General features: G+C 41.6%; 1 protein-coding gene and 1 long non-coding RNA gene across 2 annotated transcripts; both read left to right on the top strand.

Moving 5' to 3' along the window:
• Positions 1-4,246: 4,246 nt before the first annotated feature.
• LOC119486391 lies at positions 4,247-19,978 on the top strand. The gene is made up of 3 exons (XR_005206522.1): positions 4,247-4,272; positions 7,417-7,423; positions 19,886-19,978. It is a non-coding gene; the product is annotated as an uncharacterized LOC119486391 (long non-coding RNA).
• LOC119486307 (nuclear factor 7, brain-like) lies at positions 6,983-9,765 on the top strand. The gene is given in 2 exon segments (XM_037766350.1): positions 6,983-9,056; positions 9,059-9,765. Coding segments are annotated over 2 exon segments (1,491 nt in total). The 5' UTR covers positions 6,983-7,696; the 3' UTR covers positions 9,190-9,765.
• Positions 19,979-21,260: the final 1,282 nt, after the last annotated feature.

Here is a 21,260-nt window from a genome sequence, read left to right as displayed (position 1 = left end):
ATTTTCATAGGAATGAACGGGGCCCCGCCTCTAACGCTGTATCCAGTTCTCTTAATACATCCATGGGATGGGTGGGTCAAAAAACAAAGGATTTCATCCAGGAGACCGCTGTTCATGTCCCGTGTGAAAGCAGAAGTCAATGTTGATTTATTTGCCACGCAACTTCCGGACTTAAGTTATGGCACCTCCGGTCTTATTTTAACCCAAACCACCATCTTTTACTAAACTTAACTAAGTACTTTGCTGCCTAAACTTGACCAAGGCAATCTTTTCCTAAACCTAACTAAGTAGTTTTTTTTAAAAAGGCGTCACGTGTAATTGAAAGTCGTTCTGAGCGTCACAAATTTAATAGATTCAATTTCTTGACTATTTCACGAACTGCTGTGAGACTGCTGTTAGCTACACTTGGGGTTTTCAAGGCAAAATGTCTGCCATGAGAAAGATAACACCACTAACACTGTGAGCTGCTGGGCGTATAGACAGAGTCTGCAGATTGTTTGAGGCAGGCTTACATACTGATCCCGGGTTCTGATCCAGAGCAACGCTAAAATTCAAAACAGCACAGCTTGGCCTTTCTGCTGTGAAAGCCAGTTTGTGTGTGAAAGCTGGTGATTGGCTGAGAGGTTAATCCTCTGGTGTTAAGGAGCTGAACTCTGCCGCTCTGCATGGCTCAACAATTATTTATGATTGGCTGAGAGTCTCAGCTGGAGGGAAATCACTCAGAAGAGCCAACAAACAAAAGGCCTCGAACTTTATCGGCTTGATTAGACGTGAAATGTAAATGTGATTATTTCTGCCTGATTTACAAAAGCTGATTGAATTACACACAGTCAACTCTTCTGACTCCTTTCAGTCCAGTGACTTTTAAGATCTTATTTTTTTGTTCACAGTTGGGTTCATGCCCGAGGACATTTCAGGTTGTCATTTCAGCATATTGTAATTCAAGTGTTCTGAGAGATAACTAGACTTCTGCTCCTCCTCATGGCTCTGTTTTCAGGCTATAAAAAATTTAGCTCGGGACGGGAGACTTTGGCCAATCACAGGTCATTTCAGAGAGAGAGAGTTCCTATTGGATGTGCTCCGGCTGGTGGGCGGTGCTTGGTATTTCCTCAACTGATCTCAACATGGCTGCCGGGTCACAAACTTTCTCATTTCACAGCTAAACAGTACACTACAAGATGTTTCTGAAAACATTTGAGGAGAGAAATAGGGAGTGATTGACAGCTGCTCAGAGACAGCAGACTCTAGATCAGCTCTGACTGGTTGTTTGGTGAAGGGCAGAAAGTTTGATCATCTTAAATAACTACAACTGATGAAAACAACCAGTGCTTGTTTTCTGAATGGAGTTTGGAGGGATCAGTGCCAGGCTATGCAGCTGCTCCATCAACACTCAACATAAAGTTATCTAGGCATAAATACGGCAGCGACGTTGTTGTTTCTACCATAGACAGTCTGTGGTTTCTACACAGAGTTTGGTCCGTCTCTGTACAGATATGATGTACTATCGTAGCTCTGGGTGACCACAGACACATACAAGATTTATTTCCTCCATTTCTGATTCAACAACGTCAGGACGTCAGTGAGGACAGGAGGACAATCTCAATGCTGAGAGGCTTTCACCATACAGCGTCACGCAAATGTATCGCTCCGAGTGAAATATTTCAACTCGAATTTCGCGTGTTTGCGTTGCATCATTCGTTCCATTTGACTCTGTATGTAATCGCGCCGTGCAAAAAGTTTGCTTCGCTCTTGGTGTGACCACCTGATCAGACTCAAGTCAAGTGAGTCAGGACTGACTGGATGCTTTTTTTCATAACGGGTTTGACAATTCCTGTTTGACATGTCGGACTCTTCATCATAGAGCCATCAGGATAGTGTCATTCTCAAATGAAGAAAAGCTTTTTTATTTTACATCTGATATCCACGTCTGCAGTGAGCGACAAAACAAGAAGACACCAGAAAGAGGATGAAAACCTTTTGGGCATATGCACTGGGTGAGCAACTCCGATGATTGATTATTGTGACGATTCCATTTAAATGAACTGAATTCAGTGAGAAACACGGCTGATTTAAATGGTGCTCCGATTGAAAAGGAAAGTTCATTAAAAGCTTCAGTGGTTAGTTCATGAGCTGCAGCTTGACGGGAGGATGTGTTTGATTCATTGTGCAACACATCAGCAGACACCCGATAAACACCTTCAGGTTCTGTCTTAACTATGTTAGTACCCACAGACTGCTTGTTGTACAGACGCTGTCAGAGCTGGTTTGATTAGAAATCATCAGTAACACATCTGACATGCTGTCTTAAACGTGTGTGATTACATGAGTCTTGTCAAGCTATCAAAGCTGGGTTGGCAGAGGTTGAATCGGGGATTTTAGACAGATTTACAGCTTAAGAGAGCCGACGAAATGAATAATAATACATCTTCATATTTATAACTGCAGTAATTATGTTGTCTGAATCTGTTGACTCACAGAGCATTTTATAGGATATCACACATTTTCGGTCTAATCCTGATTTTAAGAGGCTGAGTCATCATGTAGCATTCTGTTTCTTGTCAATCACCTCACACCCATAGGAGGAACTGGAAGTTGAGTCCAGTAAAATGCTGCCTAAGAACTTTAAAGTAACTCGTGAGAAATGAGGTGGAGTAAAGTCAATAGGCTGCACCATAGTCTATAAGAAATGGACGTAGTCGCCGTGATGTCACCCCATTGGTTTGTGGACCATAGTTTTGAAGCCTGAGTTAGGCATTTTGTCCGTCGTCATCTTGGTTTTTGGCCGTCACCATCTTGGTTTTTTGGTCATCGCTATCTTATTTTTTTGCAACCAGTAGTGACATGAGAGGGTGGAGCTAAGTGCAACTGAACGCTGAATAAGACACTTTTAGGCGACCAAAATGTTGTGTGAAAACACACTGTGAAAGGGTTAAAGTTCTAAGACGAAAACACGGACAACGCCATGGTAGCGACCTGTCAATCACAAGGTAGCCCCGTCTTAAAGCATCCCCTGCTTTATGATCTATTTGACTCTAAATGGGACCATAATTTACTAAATGAACATCATGCTCAATTGAAGAAGACTTGAAACTAACGATTGAGAACATAAACTGATGTTTACAATGTTTACTGAGGTAATAAATCAAGTGAGAAGTAGCCTCATTTTCTCATAGACTTCTATACAATCAGACTTCTTTTAGCAACCAGAGGAGTCGCCCCCTGCTGGCTGTTAGAAAGAATGCAAGTTTAAGGTACATAACGGTACATATTTAATCAACATAAGTATGTTCTGCTGCTATGTAAATTTAAGTATTGGATCAGACTCTGTATCTGCAGGTATCCGATTTGATTGGGACATCCAGGGTTGGAAATTCGAAGGAGGAAAATTTGACACGTGACACATGTTCAGTATTTCCTTTTTTCCTCGTGAGATAAAAATCAAAAGCAGATAAATGTTCAGGCGATCTTCCTCTGAGGCTGGTTGGACCTTACGGGACAGAAAAAGTAATTGAAAGTGTTTGTCCATGACACATCAGTGAATTGGAGGCGGCGGCGGCTGGTAACCTGACCTGACCTGCACGGAGACAGTCAGCCGTAATACTCCTCTTGGCAATATCATTACTCCAGTTAATGTTTAGTAATTAGAAACAACGGTGCTGCACAGATAGACACAGATGAGCTGCCACTATTGCTGTATTCATCCCATATCTGAGTAATTAGTGGGTAATCAGAGAAGACAGACTCTTACAGTGAGGTGACTAACAACATAGCATGGACCGCCTCTAGAATGTGTGAATGTGTGTGTGTGTGTGTGTGTAGGTATAACAGCTGAGTGACAGGTCCTGTTTCTCACCAGCTCTGCAGTCAGATGAGGATTTCCTTTCAGGACGGGATATGTTGGCGGAGGTCGTAGTTTATTAATAGAAGAATCAAAGTGGCGACGAGGACACGAGTCAGATCCAATCACACTCGCAATCTCACTTAAACTTGGTGCTCCCATGTCGGTCCTCCTCATGAGCAGAGTGACAGCAGTAAATGGAGCTAAATTCAGACCCAAATTTCTCTCACTGGTGCAATGCCAACGCAACCCTGTCTCCTACAAAATCACGTTTCTACACAACTAAACTGCATCATCTATTACAATTGGAAGGAAACATATTTTCTCCGGGATTATGGACGCACTTTTAAACACTTTTAAACAGTTAAACACGTGGTTAACGTTGTAAATTGAAAACAAACAAAAAATGCAATAAAACTACTTGGTTAGGTTTAGTTTTGTTTTGTGTTGTTAATTGATTTCCAATAATAAATATATACATACATTTGCATAAAGCAGCATATTTGTCCACTCCCATGTTGATAAGAGCTTGCTAACTCCGCCTCTCAGCCCTCGCTCCAGCCTCGGTCTGGGTCTCATTCACATGAACGGAGGAAGGAAAATAACTCTGGATTCAGCTATTAGTGCATTTTACAACTTTTAGGACCTAATGATTTAAAAAAGGACTATTCAAGTGTTCATACTGGGAAAGTTGATTTACTGCAAAAAAGGATTCGTTGAGTTACAGACGTCTTTTTCCCAATGTAAGTCTATGGGAAAAAGTCTTTTTGGGCCCAACAGCATCATGTGATGGACACGGAAGTTGTTGTACGCCGTTTGGCATCAACAACCGTTGTTCTTCCTGGGGGCTTGGAAGGGCCCCACACAAAGAGTAGCCTAGGGGTCATGACCGTCTTCATCACTGCATACACAAATAGCGTAGCCCCTTCCTTAATGCTCCATTCATCATCATTCCCAAAGCTTAATGAAAATCCAGTGATTAGCGTGTGAGATATTGTGCTCGGCGAAGGAACAGCTGGACAGACTGTGGTCAATCCATCCCACGATGTCCTCATGAGGGACAGTCACAGTTTATCTGCTTTCCCTTCAGTGTTTGAGAAGAAAACAATCGATTGGCGGAAAAAACCTCCATAACAGGTGACGTCAAATTCTTTCAACTTCTTTCATTTCTTCCAGCAAACATCTTTTTATCCTGAGACGGGGGAGGAAGGACAAAGCTGAGCTATTAGCTGAGTCTGTCTCTGCTGATACAGACAGGTGAAATGAACAAAGAAGAAATGGAAATGAATAGAGACTACTTTGGCCGAGAAGTGATTTAAACACTTATCAACTGTTGAATAAAGGGCTGGTTGCCATTGAAGAGCGAGCGACGTGAAAAGACAACTGTCTGTGTGAAGTAGTTAAGTGATAGGGACGTCCTTTGATGGACTTCAAGTGGTCTAAAAATGTCAAACTAAACATTTAAAAAAGAGAGGAGAGGAAAAAATAACCAGAATAAGAAGTTTATGTATCTAAAGTTAAAGTCAGATTAAGTTCAGGAAACTAAAATTACTTTTTGGTCATGATTAAACTAACTTGTAAAACTAAATTGTTGAAAGGAAAAAGGACTTAAACAAGGAGCTTATGGTGTCAGTCAAAAACGCCCAACATCCTCCACACATGTAATGACCCTGAACACAACCCAAATATAAAACACACTATCTGCATACTTCTTCAGTCTCCAAGACTTTTTATATAGAGAGGTGAAGTCCTGCCCCTCCGGTGGACCATCATAGGACCTTATTTTTGAAAAAATATGAACGGAGAGAGATAAAAATGAGTTTGATCCCGGTTGAATTGCTCCATGAATCACACATATGATGTTTGTTAATTTAAAAGATAATTTTGCAAGTCAAGAAAGTCTCAGTTTGTTGTAAAACTGTTGAAGCATCAGACTGTGAAAATACGTCATTAAAAAGACGACACACCCAAAAGTGTGGCAGTGACGTCTCTCTCTCTGAAGCTACGATGTGTGTGGGTTTCCTACTGGGATAAACTCACACCTGCAACAGGTCTGATCCTTCTTTCTCTTCCTGGCTGATAAAACACATCAGGTCAGATAACGTTTCACCTGTGCGTGGAACATAGCTAAGTTAGCTAGTTAGTGCTGGTGATGATGAGAGATGTAGTTCACTGAGCGGTTTCAAAACTAAATGATACTGAGACTGAGATGAAACTTAGAGAGGCAAGACCCGCAAGAATGCTGGCGATCCCGACCGACTTTACTCTCTTTCAGAGGCTCTAGTAGGTTCAGTTTTAGAGCGAGAGGAATCCATTGGTACCAACCATGTTATACTAGCTTGTCGGACAGAGGTTACATAACGCTCCAAAGTTATGCTATGTTTTGGCAGAAGAAGTTAGTAGAAGTTAAAGAGACTGTTTGTAACTTCTTACACGTATAAATCACCCGGGTCGGCGGTGTCCCATGCGCGCCCGCATATGCGTGCTCACGTGTGGCTATACGCTGTTCAGACGAGACTCCAACACAAACAACATGGAAGCACCAAAACCGCAAAGTTTTATCTAGTGAAGCTCGTCTTGCAAAACAGTGTTGGCCGTGGACGGAGGACGCGGGGGAGACCATAGCTTTGGTCTCCAGGACTGGAGTCTCTGCTCCTCTGCATGCTTGCCTTCCCTCAGCTGGCTCCACCTCACGTGCATGCGCGCTCACTCCACACTGCAGAAGAGTTAGTTTAGCTCTGAGAATATCTAGTAAATGTACAGTGGACGTTTGTGCAGAAATAACTGCTGCAGCTCCTCCAGACCAACAGAGGTTTTCCGGGTCTTGTGAAGTGACGGGGCTCCGCAGAGAGAAACGTTATCGTCTCCGACTGGGTGCCGGTGTCTACCCCCGAACGCGGCACCCCATCAGCGGTGATTCATGGAGAGACCTTCGTCTGGTCAGCTAACATTACTGCCAAGCAGCTGAAATATAGAGTGATATTGTGGTTTTAGCTGACGTGTGTCGCCTCACTGTTTTGAGCGATGCTCGTTCATGTCTATGTAGAGCGAGCATGAGCACGAGCCCGACGCTGACTTTCGTTGACTTAACGGCCACAGGTGTCGCTGTTAACAAGCATTTCTGAATCTTACAAACAGTCCCTTTAAGGTACATTTTGAACAGATAAAAAATGTGCTATTCATTTGCGATTAATCACAATTAACTATTTTAATCGATTGACATCCCTAATTAAAACAGTTATTATTGAAGAACAGAAGAACATCGATATAACCACTGATTCAAAACTTTTTAACATTGTAAATGCAAATCTACACACACACTCACGTTCATATTGGATTATTTATTGATTAACAGAATTGTGATTCTTCTTATTCTTTGTTACTACTGGCTGTTTTACCTTCCCCTCTACATGCAAACACACATCTGCAGCTCATACAGTCAACGAGTGCGTGGAGTTCAGCTTTGGTGAACTTTCACATGTGTGACTGTGCCTTTAAGCAGTTTGGAATGAAACTCAACCTCACAAACCGTTATGATGAAGCTCCGCACATCACCTGACTCGCCTGAGACAAACCAGGAAACAGGTTGTTATTCTGTTAATCTGTTAACACACACATACTGAGAGACGGACGATAAGATTGACTTTTAGACCAAAACCACCACTTCCACTGAGAGAGGACATCTACAGAAGGGATATACTGGGAATACTGGAATACTACCACTTCAACCAGCTGCTGAATCCACAAACTGAACCAGAGTTTTACAAGAACAAAGTCTCAAAGTGAAAGTAACTTTCAGGTAACAGGAAGTGGCTGAGCCGTCTGCCTGCTGTGTTTTCAGCTTCACTCAGAGACTAAATGGCTTCCAGATTAGAGGACGATCTCTGCTGTTCTGTCTGCCACGACGTCTTTAAAGATCCTGTCATCCTGTCATGTAGCCACAGCTTCTGTAAAGTCTGTCTGCAGAGCTGGTGGACAGATAAACCCGTCCGAGAGTGTCCACTTTGTAAGAGAAGACATTCAAAGGACCCACCTCCTAACTTGGCTTTAAAGAACCTGTGTGAGAGTTTCTTACAGGAGAGAGATCAGAGATCTTCAGAGGCTCTCTGCAGTCTGCACTCTGAGAAACTCAAACTCTTCTGTCTGGACCATCAGCAGCCGGTGTGTCACATCTGCAGAGATTCAGAAAAACACACCGACCACAGATTCAGACCCATCGATGAAGCTGCACGACAACACAAGAAGGAACTTCAGGAAACTCTGGAGCCCTTAAAGAAGAAGTTAAAGGTTTTTGAAGAAGTTAAAGTGAAGTTTGATCAAACAGCAGAACACATGAAGGTCCAGGCCCGACACACAGAGAGGCAGATTAAGGAGCAGTTTAAGAAGCTTCACCAGTTTCTAGAAGAGGAAGAGGAGGCCAGGATGGCTGCACTGAGGGAGGAAGAGGAGCAGAAGAGTCAGATGATGAAGGAGAAGATGGAGGCTGTGAGCAGAGAGATAGCAGCTCTTTCAGACACAGTCAGAGCCACAGAGGACGAGCTGAGAGCTGAAGACGTCTCATTCCTGCTCAACTACAAGGCTGCAGTGGAAAGAGTCCAGCAGCGCCCCCTGCTGGAGGATCCAAAGCTGCTCTCAGGAGCTCTGATAGACCAGGCCAAACACCTGGGCAACCTGACCTTCAACATCTGGAACAAGATGAAGGACATGGTCTCCTACACTCCTGTGATTCTGGACCCAAACACTGCTCATCCAGAACTCATCCTGTCTGAAGATCTGACCAGTGTGAGAGGAGGAGAAAAACAGCAGCTTCCTGATAATCCAGAGAGGTTTGATGATTACTATTACTGCTCTGTCCTGGGCTCTGAGGGCTTTAACTCAGGGACTCACAGCTGGGACGTCCAGGTTGGAGACAGTACATACTGGGGACTGGGTGTGTTAGCAGAGTCTGTCCAGAGGAAGGGAGACATACAGTCTGGATTATGGACAATATGGTTCTTTAATGGTGAATACAGAACACTCTCCCCACCAGATGAATGGTCTGATATCGTAGTCCAGAAGAAGTTCCAGAGGATCAGAGTGAATCTGGACTGGAACGAAGGAAAGCTGTCGTTCTCTGATCCTGATACTAACACACACATACACACCTACACACACACTTTCACTGAGAGGATGTTTCCATACATTTACACTGATGATGAACTCCCACTGAAGGTTTTACCAGTGAAGGTCTCTGTGACTGTAGGACAACAGAAATAGATGATGATGATGATGATGATGATGATGATGATGATGATGATGATGATGATGATGATGATGATGATGATGATGATGATACGAACTTTAATCTCTGAGTCTTTGAGAAACATGTGACTGACATGTTGTCCTGATGATGATGTTGGTTGTCATGGTAATGTGGATAATATCTACACTATAACAACAGATAATAAGAAACATTTAAAAAATGTTTGGATTAGAGTCAAAGATTTTAAAACAACAGACAAATAGTATAAACAAAAACAATAACTTTATAAATAATTCAATATTTTTTTTTTAGGACTGAACGATTTTGATAAAATATCTATATATAATTATTTTGACTGATATTTCGATAGGATTTGCGATATTAGAGGGAATGATAACTTCTACATCATTATTCTCATTTTAATTGATAAACATATTAAAATGAGTTATGGTGGGATTTTCGCATGTTTTCTTAAGTCTGTAGAATATGATGTGCCAGGACATCTCTGCAGCACCACAATATTTAATGTAAAATGGTATTTTGGCGCTGACTTTCGTTGACTTAACGGCCACAGGTGTCGCTGTTAACATGCATTTCTGATTCTTACAAACAGTCCCTTTAAGGGAAATATGCCTATTTATGGCACATCCTTGCTTGATGGTTTAGTTTGTTAAATTGGTTATGAGTGCCAGCGACTCTCTGCTGATGGCCTTGATGTTTCTTGCTTTTACATCTTCTGTCCTCTGTTCAGTTTTTGTCTTAACTCCTTTGTTCCTCTAACAGCGTCTCATGAACCAGGTCTGACTGGAGTACTGTGTTGTGTTTTTGACTGACACTTCACTAGGAGAGTATTTTGTGAAGAAGTGAGAGCCCTTTACTGTGTCAAGGTTTCAGCCCATGCAGCATTAAAATATAAAGGCATAGAGGTAGAGTGAGGACAGAGTGTCCCATTGTGTTAATGTACGCTCCCAGCAGTCGACTTCTACCTCCAGCTCTCCAAACACGCTGGTATTTCATTTTGATGCATCCCCTTTGCTACTGTCATCGCCAGTTTTGTGCATGTCACATGTCATTTCATTTTGTATTATTCATCCATTCTCTGTGTTTCTTGAATATCTGTCTGTATTAATAAACTTTGAATAAACAAGCGAACGGCGCTCTGTGCAGCAGTGTGGACAGGGTCTGAAATTAGCACCCGGTATCAAAGGTTGCTGTGAATAGGTGAGCTCTGAGTGCGCTTATGGAGGAGGATAATGAAGAGTTTCTGACCTGTCTAACAGTTGTAGATGGTTAAACAGAATCAGCTGAATATAAAATAGATTCCTCCCTACAGATCTTAACTGTAGCAGATAGTTTCAGGAGAAATGTCATGACTGACGGGGGAATCTCCTCCACAGAGGTGGGAAAGGTCATCGACATGACCTTTGAGCGGGAGGGTTCAGGCTGACGGCTTTCTGCAGATAAGAAGCTGCTCAAACACGAGCATTGAATAGAAGTCTGGATGCTCTGCAGCTTAAAAAAAAACATCACATTTATCCTCCAGAAAGGTGCAAATGTCAAGATCTTTACTGGAGCCTCCACACAAAGCTGCATGCAAATCCATTCACAATTTTAACAGACAGATAAACAAAATAAATGGAAACACTGTGATGTCCACTGAGAGTGATAACACACCACAGAGCTGCTTGTTCTTCATGTTGTGCACAGAAACACAAGTCAAACTGAGTTTTTATAAATGTCACTCAAACCTTCATCTAAACTCAACAACCCCAAAACTTAACGAGTTGGCTGCAATTTAATTTATTTAATTACAAAAAAAGAATTGCAAAAATGACTTTTTTGCACGTCTCCAGGCAGCTCAGTCTCCTGATGAACTGCTGTATGTTCATATTAGATGATTGTGTCACAGTGTTTTAAATGGTAAGGTTTCAGCGAAGATGCATGTGTTTGGGAAACGCTTTCTTGTCCCAACTCGTCACACACTGATTGGGGCTGTCAAAGTTAACGTGATAATAACTCGTTGATGCGAATTCATTTTAACGTCACTAATTTTTAACTTTCCACTAACTTTCTTTAATGCATTACCGCAACTTGTGATTTTTAGGTTGTAGCTGCTATGTTCTGTGAGTACCCACGAGTAAAGGGGAAGTTTTTCTTGTCACTGTTGCATAACAAACAATGTTGCATGCTCCTGGAGGATCTTTTGTTGGGTCTCTAAATTATTAGAGTATAGTCTAGACCTGCTCTATATGAAAAGCCTCTTGAGATCACTTCTGTTATGATTTGACGCTATATAAAAATAAACTGAATTGAATTGAGTAATTGATTTACAGATGTTCATTTTTGGGGTGAAATATTCCTTTAAGTATTAAACACATCAAAATATTGAGCTGATGAAAAGTCAGAGCATCACCAAAGTTATTACAATTCATCCTGCATGATGAACCACATATCATCACCATCCATCTAAGAGTTGTTGAGATGTTTTACTGTTTATCACAGATATAAACCTGATGGTGGCGCTAGAGGAAAAGTTAGTCAGTAGGATCCATTGACACAGTAGAAGAGCACAAGGAGAAAAAATGTTGTCATAAACGAATCAGAACAAACTAAAGTAAATCTGCCAGTTGGCAGAGCGGAGGAGCAGAGGCTGAATACAACATTTAATCCTTTGTTGGTTCAGAACAAAGGACACATCAGTCAGAAACCAGAGGGACGAGCAGCTCTGTAATTTCTAACTATTGTGTTGAGTCCATTAGTGTCTGTCAGGAGGAGGCTCCTGCAGCCGGACACACGATGCTCAGTGTCCACACAGCACTTTTTTCTGGTAGAGAACTGCTGTCTGGGCGCCTTTCTGAAAAGTTCACAGATTTTCAAGTAGAAGCGCTCAGAGCGGCCAAAACAAAGTCAGAGCTCTTTTTCTCTATAGCGGCCGCAGAGGGAACAACTGACAAAAGACGTGGGCACTGTGTTGATGATGAATGGCACATAATTGGCTCAATAGAACAGCACCAGAGAGGCCGTACAGCAGTTCAAATGATCGTTGACTGGATCTTTTAATCAATGATGGTCTGATTAAAAACTCATTTCATTCTAATCTGTCTCCTGCTTCCTTCAAAATCTGCATTTGAAGACAGAATACCATGTCGACTGTGTCGTCCTGTTTCAGACTCACACAACTATAATCCAGATTATTCGACCTGAGTTCTGAGGACGCAAATGATCACCGTGCTGTTTACTTGCCAACCCTCCCGATTTTTCAGGGAGACTCCCGTTTTTCATCGCTATCTCCCGGTTTCCTCCTGGGGTCACAATTCTCCTGATTTTTCACACCTTTTTTAGGTGTTTCTGGAACTGTACAGCGTCTATAAGCTCTACTGTTTCCATCCAGAGGACAACAGAGCCACAACTAATGTCTTTTCCTGATGGAGGAGAGATGCTCACGACACCGCGGTGTGGTTTGAGCTACGCTCGCCGCACATCTGCAGCATCATAGCAAAGCTGTCGTGGCGCGATGTAAGCCATTGGAAATAACGGGTTTCAGAGCGCAGTGCCGTTGTCGCAATGTGTCTGAAAGCAATACTCAAGCTGTAACAAATGAATGAATTAATGAAAACTGATGAATAAGTTTATGCCAGAGACAGCCGTTTGCTTTATACTGCAGTAACGTGATTTGCAGTTAGCGAACATAACGTTTTTCCACTTTCTCTGATCTAAGTTGTTAATATGTAATGTGCTGGTTTAATTAAATGCAATTCTCAAGTTTAAATTAAAAACTAATTTTAACTTCGAAAATTTAATTAGAACATGTGAGCACTTCCATCTCGGCTGTAGATCTAAACATGCAGCAATCACTATTTTCACGCTGTTCTTTCCACAATTTGCATTATTCATTCTGTATGATGTGACTCATCCACACAAGAGCCCTCACTGCTAAGAATAACACTTAATAATTTACACTAATTCTGCAGCGCTGGCTTGTGAAGTGGACGTGGGTGTGCTGGACTTCATCTCGTCTCTCGGGGAAACATCTTAACAGAACTGATAACACGCTGTGTTCAAGGGACCGCAAAGACGACGTGACGACGTGACTGAAGTGTTAAAACAATCCACTAGAGTTCAAAATGTCAGCACACCCATGAGGCCGAGGACGCCCTTCACCATAATGTGCTTCTGACCTGCTGATACAATAACAGCGTTTGTCTTATTGCATTATTTCCTCTCTGTCTTCTCACAGTTTCCTCCAGTATAGTGATGAAACTTCAAAAGATGTCGGGCCGCCATCATCATCATCATCATCATCATCATCATCATCATCATCATCATCGTCCTCTAGATTCTGTTTTCCTTTTCAACCCCTCGGTCAGAAACTGGGTCACATTATCTGAATTTGTATTTTCTCGGATTACATGGCTTCTTTTTTAGTGTTAAATCCAGTGAAGGTGTTTGACAAAGAGAAAAAATGGTAACACTTAATTTATTTTATATAATGGTTATATTTATAATTTATAAATGGTAAATTGATAGTTAATTAAAGATTTGTTAACACTTTGTTAATGGTCAATAACTGGTTTATAAAGCCCATATAAACATTATTTTTTGATGACTATTATAAAGTTGCAACTGATTATTATAACATCTTGTTAAAAGTTTAATAAATACTTTATAAAGCATCTATAAAAATGATTTAGATAGATAATTAATACTTTGTTAATGGTTAATAATTGGTTAATAAATCATCTATAAACATTATTTGGATGTTATTAGAAAAGGTACAACTGGTTATTATAATACCTTGTTAAATGGTTGATAAATACTTTATAAAGCATCTATAAACATTATTTAGATAGTTAATAGTTTGTCAATGGTTAATAACCGATTTCTATGTAATGTTTATAGATGTTTTACAAACAATTTCTTAAAAGTTTACAAATCATTTGGTGATCATTAATGAATACTTAATATATTATATTAAATGTTATAACAATAAACTGTAAAAAAAAAAAAAAAAATACTTCAGAATGTAATTGTTATTGTCTCTTTTTAGCTATGATTCAATATATCATTTATAAATTAATTATTTCATATTACACTAGCTTCATTGTTTGTTAACAGAAGAATAACTATTAACTAAGTTTTTTAACTATTATATTACCATTTACAAATTATGCTTATTACAGATTGTTACTGAAAAAACTCCCACAGTTATATATTAACATTGTGTGAATGTACAAAACGGTTCAGAGTCCCTTTAGCAGACGGAAAGAAGCTGATCCTGAGGTGGAAGTAGCACATTTAACTGTCCAAACAGGACATTAGTTTCATCAGTCTGACTGGAGTCGAGGCTGATTTCCATACAGACACTAATGGAACATCCTGTCCTGCCATTATTTCATATAATTTGATCAAACCACAGGAAATGAAGCCTACATGCCTCTGTCCTCCTCTGTACTGCATCTCTGCTGCAGATGGATGAAATACCTATAAACAGCAGGTAATAATCCATAGCCAGTGATGTTCTGGTTAATCAGAGCCCTCCTGTCCCGGGCTGTGCACAAACCATGACGGTTTTCTTTGCATTTACACCGATTTTAATGAGCGTTCTTGTTATCTCGATTCTGCCCACATGGACTATGTTTACATTCACAGCCCTCAAGGGCAACTTTGCAGTGCCCCGATATCGATATCTTTTCATAACATATAAACCCTACATCTGTGCCAAATTTGTTTCTTTTATCGCAAAATGCACAATTGTTATGCTTAAAGGGACTATTTGTAACTTTCAGAAATGCTTCTTAACAGCGACACCTGTGGCCGTGAAATCAACGAAAGTCATCGTCGGGCTCGCGCTTGCTCGCTCTAAATATACCTGAACGAGCATCGCTCAAAACAGTGAGGCGACACACGTCAGCTAAAACCACAATATCACTCTATATTTCAGCTGCTTGGCAGTAATGTTAGCTGACCAGACGAAGGTCTCTCCATGAAGGAGATACTAGTGTTGGCTTTTCCTGTCTCAGCCTGCTCAGCAGCGAGTAACGTCTCGTCTCCGCCCGCAGCCGGGGAGAGCAGGAAGACACCGGCACCAGGTCGGTAACGAGACGATAACGTTACTCGTTGAAGAGACCCGTCACTTCACAAGACACGGGAAACCTCTGTTGGTCTGGAGGAGCTGCAGCATTTATTCCTGCACAAACGTCCACTGTACATTTACTAGATATTCTCAGAGCTAAACTAACTCCTCTGCAGTGTGGAGTGAGCACGCATTCACGTCTAGAGGTGGAGCGAGCTGAGCGAGAACACGCGCGCTGTCTGAGTGAAGGCGAGCAGGCAGAGGAGGAGAGGCAGCGGCTACACGCGAACGCGCATATGCGAGCGCGCATGTGTCCCAACCCGCTACATTTATATGCTTAAAAAGTTACAAACAGTCCCTTTAAGTGCCCCGCTAATAATGCTTATTTACAGACAACACTTAGCCTAACAGGATTTAATCAGATATGTAGAGATGTCTGGATCAGCAATATCCGGCCACTATGTTGTACGGGGGAAGACTGAAGGGACATGGTGGCGATCAACCTTCATTTATTAAGGTATCACCAACGCTCAGGTTCAGGCAAGATCCCGAAATAATTATTAGACATGAAACAATTGTTTGTATACCAAGAGATGAATGCAGACGAACTTATCACGATTACAATCCAAACATACGTCAGATTGCGTTGAAGTCAGTTTTCTTTCCCCCAAAAGAGGGCGTGGCCTGGACTTTTTGTGAAGTACTAATATGTGCCGGTCTGATGTATTATAATAATAATGTTTTTTCACACAGTTCTGAGGTCTGTGAACATGGCAGATTCAGATAGCAGGAACAGAGGGAGTTAATGACCTTTCAGCTATTATTCAATTCATTTAAGAATAAAAAAGATTCATTAAACTATTTTAGGTATGTATCAGAGGGCAAATGGATTTTTTTTCCCAGTTAGTAAAAAGTTACAGCAGCTTGTGTTAATATTCAAGTGGCAAGAAAAGTTTTCGAGCTTCACAACGGCTCTTCAGAAACCTCTGGGTGACGTGACGGAGACTATACGACTAGTCTATGATCGGAACAAAGCAAACAAACTGCAGCTCTGAAAACTCCCTGAAGCTTTAGTCAGCGGTTCTATGAGATGATACGAGACATCCAGACACATGATACCACACGGTACCACCAGGAGGAAACGAGATTAGGAAATATACATTACATACATTGGCTGAAGAAGAAGAAGAACATGCAGCCATATTAACATGCAGATGAAAAACTGAACTGAATGTTCAGATCCTGGATCAGTGTGATTAAAGCTTTGAGTAGAATTGGTCATTATAAAATCGACGGGGTGCAGACGGGCTGAAGTGAGATTTATCTGATCTGCTGAATTCTGCAGCGTTTGTAGAGTTTCTGGCAGAATAACAGAGAGCTCTACCAGTCTGCAGCTGATACAATATAAAGTACGAGGAACTTCTCGCTCAAATTACTTTTCCGAATACTTCCAACACTGAAGTCTGGATCGGTATCGACTCGTACCCTGCTGCTCTCCCGCGTCCTCTCATCTTCTGCTCTGTGCCAGTGCAAAGTGTCTGCAGGATAATAACAATCATAATAATAACGATAATAATGTCTGTTGCATTGAGTGTGTGTAATAATAGCGAGAGAACAGACGTGAGTGGAAGTGGAAGTCACTGCTCTGTTCATGTCATCTTCACTCTGAAGTGTGTGTGTTGGAGTGCGTATTGAACATGCAGCGTGCTGTTGGCCGGCTCAGCGGGGTCTCCGCCTGCTGATGGACTTCTGATGAAGCCAATCAAAGTAATGATCAGTGCTGTACATCATGTATGAGTGTTAAAGAAGAGAAGATAACCCCGTCTCTGTGCTCTTTCTTCCTCCAGCTCTCGTCCTGAGCTGCTGCTGGACATCAGAGTGATGCTGACATATAACAGAAGTGCAGCAGCAGTAGCTCAGATGATGTCATGTGTTCACAAGACTGAAGACACTGAAGTGGCTGCACAAGATCAAGAGCCCTGTATCAGCAGCACAGGGTGTTCAAGAGCAGGCCATACATCAGACCGGCAATACGTCATCCAGGGTAGCAGGGTCGGTGCCAGCATACAGGCTCGCACGCACGAATACACATGCTATTACGTCCATAAAGGTTATAAACTAAGATGCACAACGGGAAATCCAATAAACGTTTTTTAATTATTATCTATTTATCAGCAGACATGTAAATAAAGCATATCAATTAAATTTGTATTCTTTTCCTGGAAATGTATTAAATAAATTACCAGCTATTGGGAAATAGTGGAATATAATTATTAAATAATGTTTATAATAATGTAATTTTTGATCAATTTTGAGGTAAATATTGGGGTAATTTGGCAGTAATTCCAAAGAAATTTCAAATAGGTTACTTGCTAATTATCACCTAATTACCATGACATTTACAGACCTGTAAAAGGAAGTGTTACCAGTGACGTAAAGGGGCGGTATGTGACGACCTGGGATGAGAATGTGATGGTAGATTGTAGCTACAGTCAGTAACTCAGAGGATGTTGTGTTATTGAAGCCCGTTTGTGTAGAAACAGAGCGGCTGGAGGAGTTTTGTATTTCCTGCACGTTCTCTTAGAAAGGAGCTTCAGTTTGTGCTGAATCATCACAACAATAAAAAAAGTCTCTGAGCTGTTTTCTCAGCGGATTTATTGGAGGAATCATTTTTGAGGCACCTGGTTCATTCATCTGATGGCACTAGTTAATGCAAACTAATGTTATGTGACTTAATGGGGTCTTTATAAAAGTTTCTTCTTCTCCAGAGATTTACACACCAAAGATAAAATGTTCTTCAGCTGTACTCACAGTGAACTCCAGGCTAAGACATGCTTATCATTATGACTTTTTTCTTTATATCTTCTTTAGTTTTTAAATAAATCTTGCTCACCTGAAACTTGAAGCCCTCTTGCTGAGATAAAGACATTTAGTCTGCACAGGTGGAACTGATAACATTAACGATGACTCTGCTCCAGAGATCGCTGCAGTGCAGCAATCAGTTGTCTTATTAGTCACAGCCGTGTTTGACAGGTCAGAATGTGAAAAACATCAAACATCAGACACAACTTCACTTTCACTCTCTGTGTCAGATCTTCTAACTCTAACTGTAAAACCAAGACTGTATTCTAAACCTCATACTATACTAGTATTACAACCTCATACTATACTAGTAGTACAACCTCATACTATACTAGTAGTACAACCTCATACTATACTAGTAGTACAACCTCATACTATACTAGTAGTACAACCTCATTCTATACTAGTGGTACATACTGATTTGACCAACATGTAGTATTCAGTATGCGAACGAAAGCAAAATCTACAGTATGTCTCTTCCCCTTCAGACAATACTTTGTTATTGTCATTTATAGTGGTTATTTGCATAAAACACACAATTGAAATGATTATTTCAATATTTGCTTTAATTAAAAAAATTCCTGGCAAGCTGCTTAGAGCTAGTGTCAGGAAGTTAAACAGGTCATAATTCCGTCTCTTATATCTATTTCATATTACTGTGAAAACATCTTCAAACAACTGGATTTATTCAAGTTTCTCGACAAAAATGTAATTTACGAGGTTACATTTGAACACATGTTAACATTGTAATGTACCTTCGCCCAATAGTAATTTTCTCTGAGCAGCGCTTAAACGTCTCATAATAATAACTCAATGGCACCTCTGTTAACGTTAGTAGCTCCGTTATTTAACCAAGCGGGACTGTGCTTCTAACGGGTAGCGTTACTAACTGTCCTCCTGTTGATTTCAACACAGATTTGTTGTTCACACTGAAGCATTATCAGAGAAAAAATAGGGTGCGACCCCTCAGGTTTAGTGGCGCCCCACTGTTGAGCGTTTTTTTTCTCTCCGTCGTGGCTTCGGTCCGAAACAATCTGAAACATGATACAGCGTGCGTATGCATCATTGTGCATTCGGAACTGTCGGAAAGCACCAATACGGAGGAATCGATAGTCACGGAGGCATGAGATACCAAGGAATCAGACAACTAAGAACCCGTTTTCTATTCCCATCCATAGCGTTTCCCTGTCCGCCAAAGTGGCGAATGGCCTGACGATTTTATCCGCCACTGCCAACAATTGACCCGCATTTGGCGGGTGCTAATTTTAGACCTAGAGCGATAGCATTGTTTAGGTTCATCCAGGTCGTCCCCCTGTGCTTTAAATCCTGTAAACATCCGTTCCACATCATTATCCACCGTCCTAATGCACCACGATGACGCATGCTGAATTCCCGAGCGGAGGCGGGTTAGCTGATATTTTCTGCCTCAGGGTTTGAAGACATTTCCAGGTATATGGGGGCGACAGGGCCGAACCAAAAACCTGATGAAACAGATTTTTTTAAACCCTTCTTTCCTCCACAAACACAGTTGTATGTTAAAATGAACACCATTAGCTGTAGCCTCCTGGCTGCAGAGTGCTGCAGGAGATCAGCCAGAGGGAGATTTCACCTCCAGATTAAATGTGTTGTTTCTACAGTAAAGTTATTGTACCTACATGGTGTTTGAGTTAGTACAGAGGGAGGATGTGGAGGTCAGGGCTGCTGCACACTGTTTATGGGAAACAGAGAGGAAGTGAATATAACAAGAACAACTGTAACATCTGATGCAACAAGTCAGAGCTCTGCAGACAATTTTCTCATCCAAGACACAATCACTGAGAGTGGAATTTAAAGTGTCGTGCTAACAGAATCGAAAAATTACTTTTTAAAGATGATGGTTTGGGTTAATATAACTATAGAAGTGGCGTAACTTAATACAGAAGTTGCGTGACAAATAAATCAACATTGACTTTTTGTTTCACACGTGACATGAGCAGCGACGTTATTGTTTATAGACAGTGTGTTGTTTATACATACATTTATACACATAGATTTTCGTCCGGTGTTCTATTCTGCAACTGTAATCTGGGAGAAAATAGGTTCCCTCGAAACGTAATTGAGAATGGAGTTTAGTTACAGTATATGGGCGCAGGATTTTGTAGGAGACAGGGCTGCTCACAGAGCTGCTAACTCGGCTGAAGATTCTTAGTCTTGGTGCATACAGGAGAGAGGAAGATGGAGAGGACAAGAGAGAAAGTAAGAAAATTGAGGTTAAATCTGGGCTTTGGGTTTGGAATGGGGTTCAGCTGTCAGGCCCAAGTCTGGGAACAAAATTTCAGCCCACAAAGGACATTGGGTGTGAATTGGGTGAAAATAAATTGAGAACAGGCTGTATTCGTTCTGTGTCAGGTTTAGGGGAACGCCTCCCCGTCGTTTCCTCCCCGTAGAACGCCCTCGCTTTCAGCAGCAGACGTGGTCTGTCAGGCCTCATCAACACACACTGTGAGTTCAGATCCATCTTCAAGGTTCGGCAGTTGTCACCTCATTGACGGACTCTGATATCGACCAATCAGAAAACATTTTCACAGACACGGTGAGTTTTGATGTCAGAAACTAAAAGATTTTTAACTGTCAAGTGGTCATAGCCACTCCGTCAGCATCGCCACCTAAGCAGCCAAAATGAAAGAAGCCTAAAATGTGGTCTGTCATGAAGGTGTATTTTTCTGTTTGGCTGCTTCAGTAGACAGAAACCAGAGTGAATGCCTCTCTGGATGTCATTAGTATCACCAGAGGAGCTCAGCAAGTTGATTTCCCTTCTGCACGCTGGTTATTTCAGTCAGCCATCCGGACGGAGAAGTTGTTTCCTGAGGAACTGTGATAAACCACCGAGCTGCCACTTTTAGTCACCCACAGAATGATTCACCCAAAATCGTCAAAACTCTCTCTTTCCGACGGACACTTTTCATCCCATCTATCTCTATCTTTGTAGTCCTCTGCGCCTGCGATAGCCGTGGCCGGAGACATAAAGAGTTTTCGGGTTGACCGTCCGTCTACGCCTTGAGTGCTGGTGGATAGTGCACCCAAAACTGGATTTTAAACGGCAGACCTCTGCAACATGTCTACCTGTCCTGCGGTGCGCTGTGGCCGGCGTGCGGTGGTGCGGCTCCTCGGTGCAGCATCAGCCAGACGGCCGCCTCGCCAGGAGGAGACGGTGAAGAAGAGAGCGAGTGAAAGAGAGTCGGATTGTTGAGATAATTCTTGTCTCA

Source organism: Sebastes umbrosus, chromosome 4 (assembly GCF_015220745.1).
Source record: "Sebastes umbrosus isolate fSebUmb1 chromosome 4, fSebUmb1.pri, whole genome shotgun sequence".
Lineage (NCBI taxonomy): Eukaryota > Metazoa > Chordata > Actinopteri > Perciformes > Sebastidae > Sebastes > Sebastes umbrosus.
This window is presented reverse-complemented; position numbering and strand designations above follow the sequence as displayed.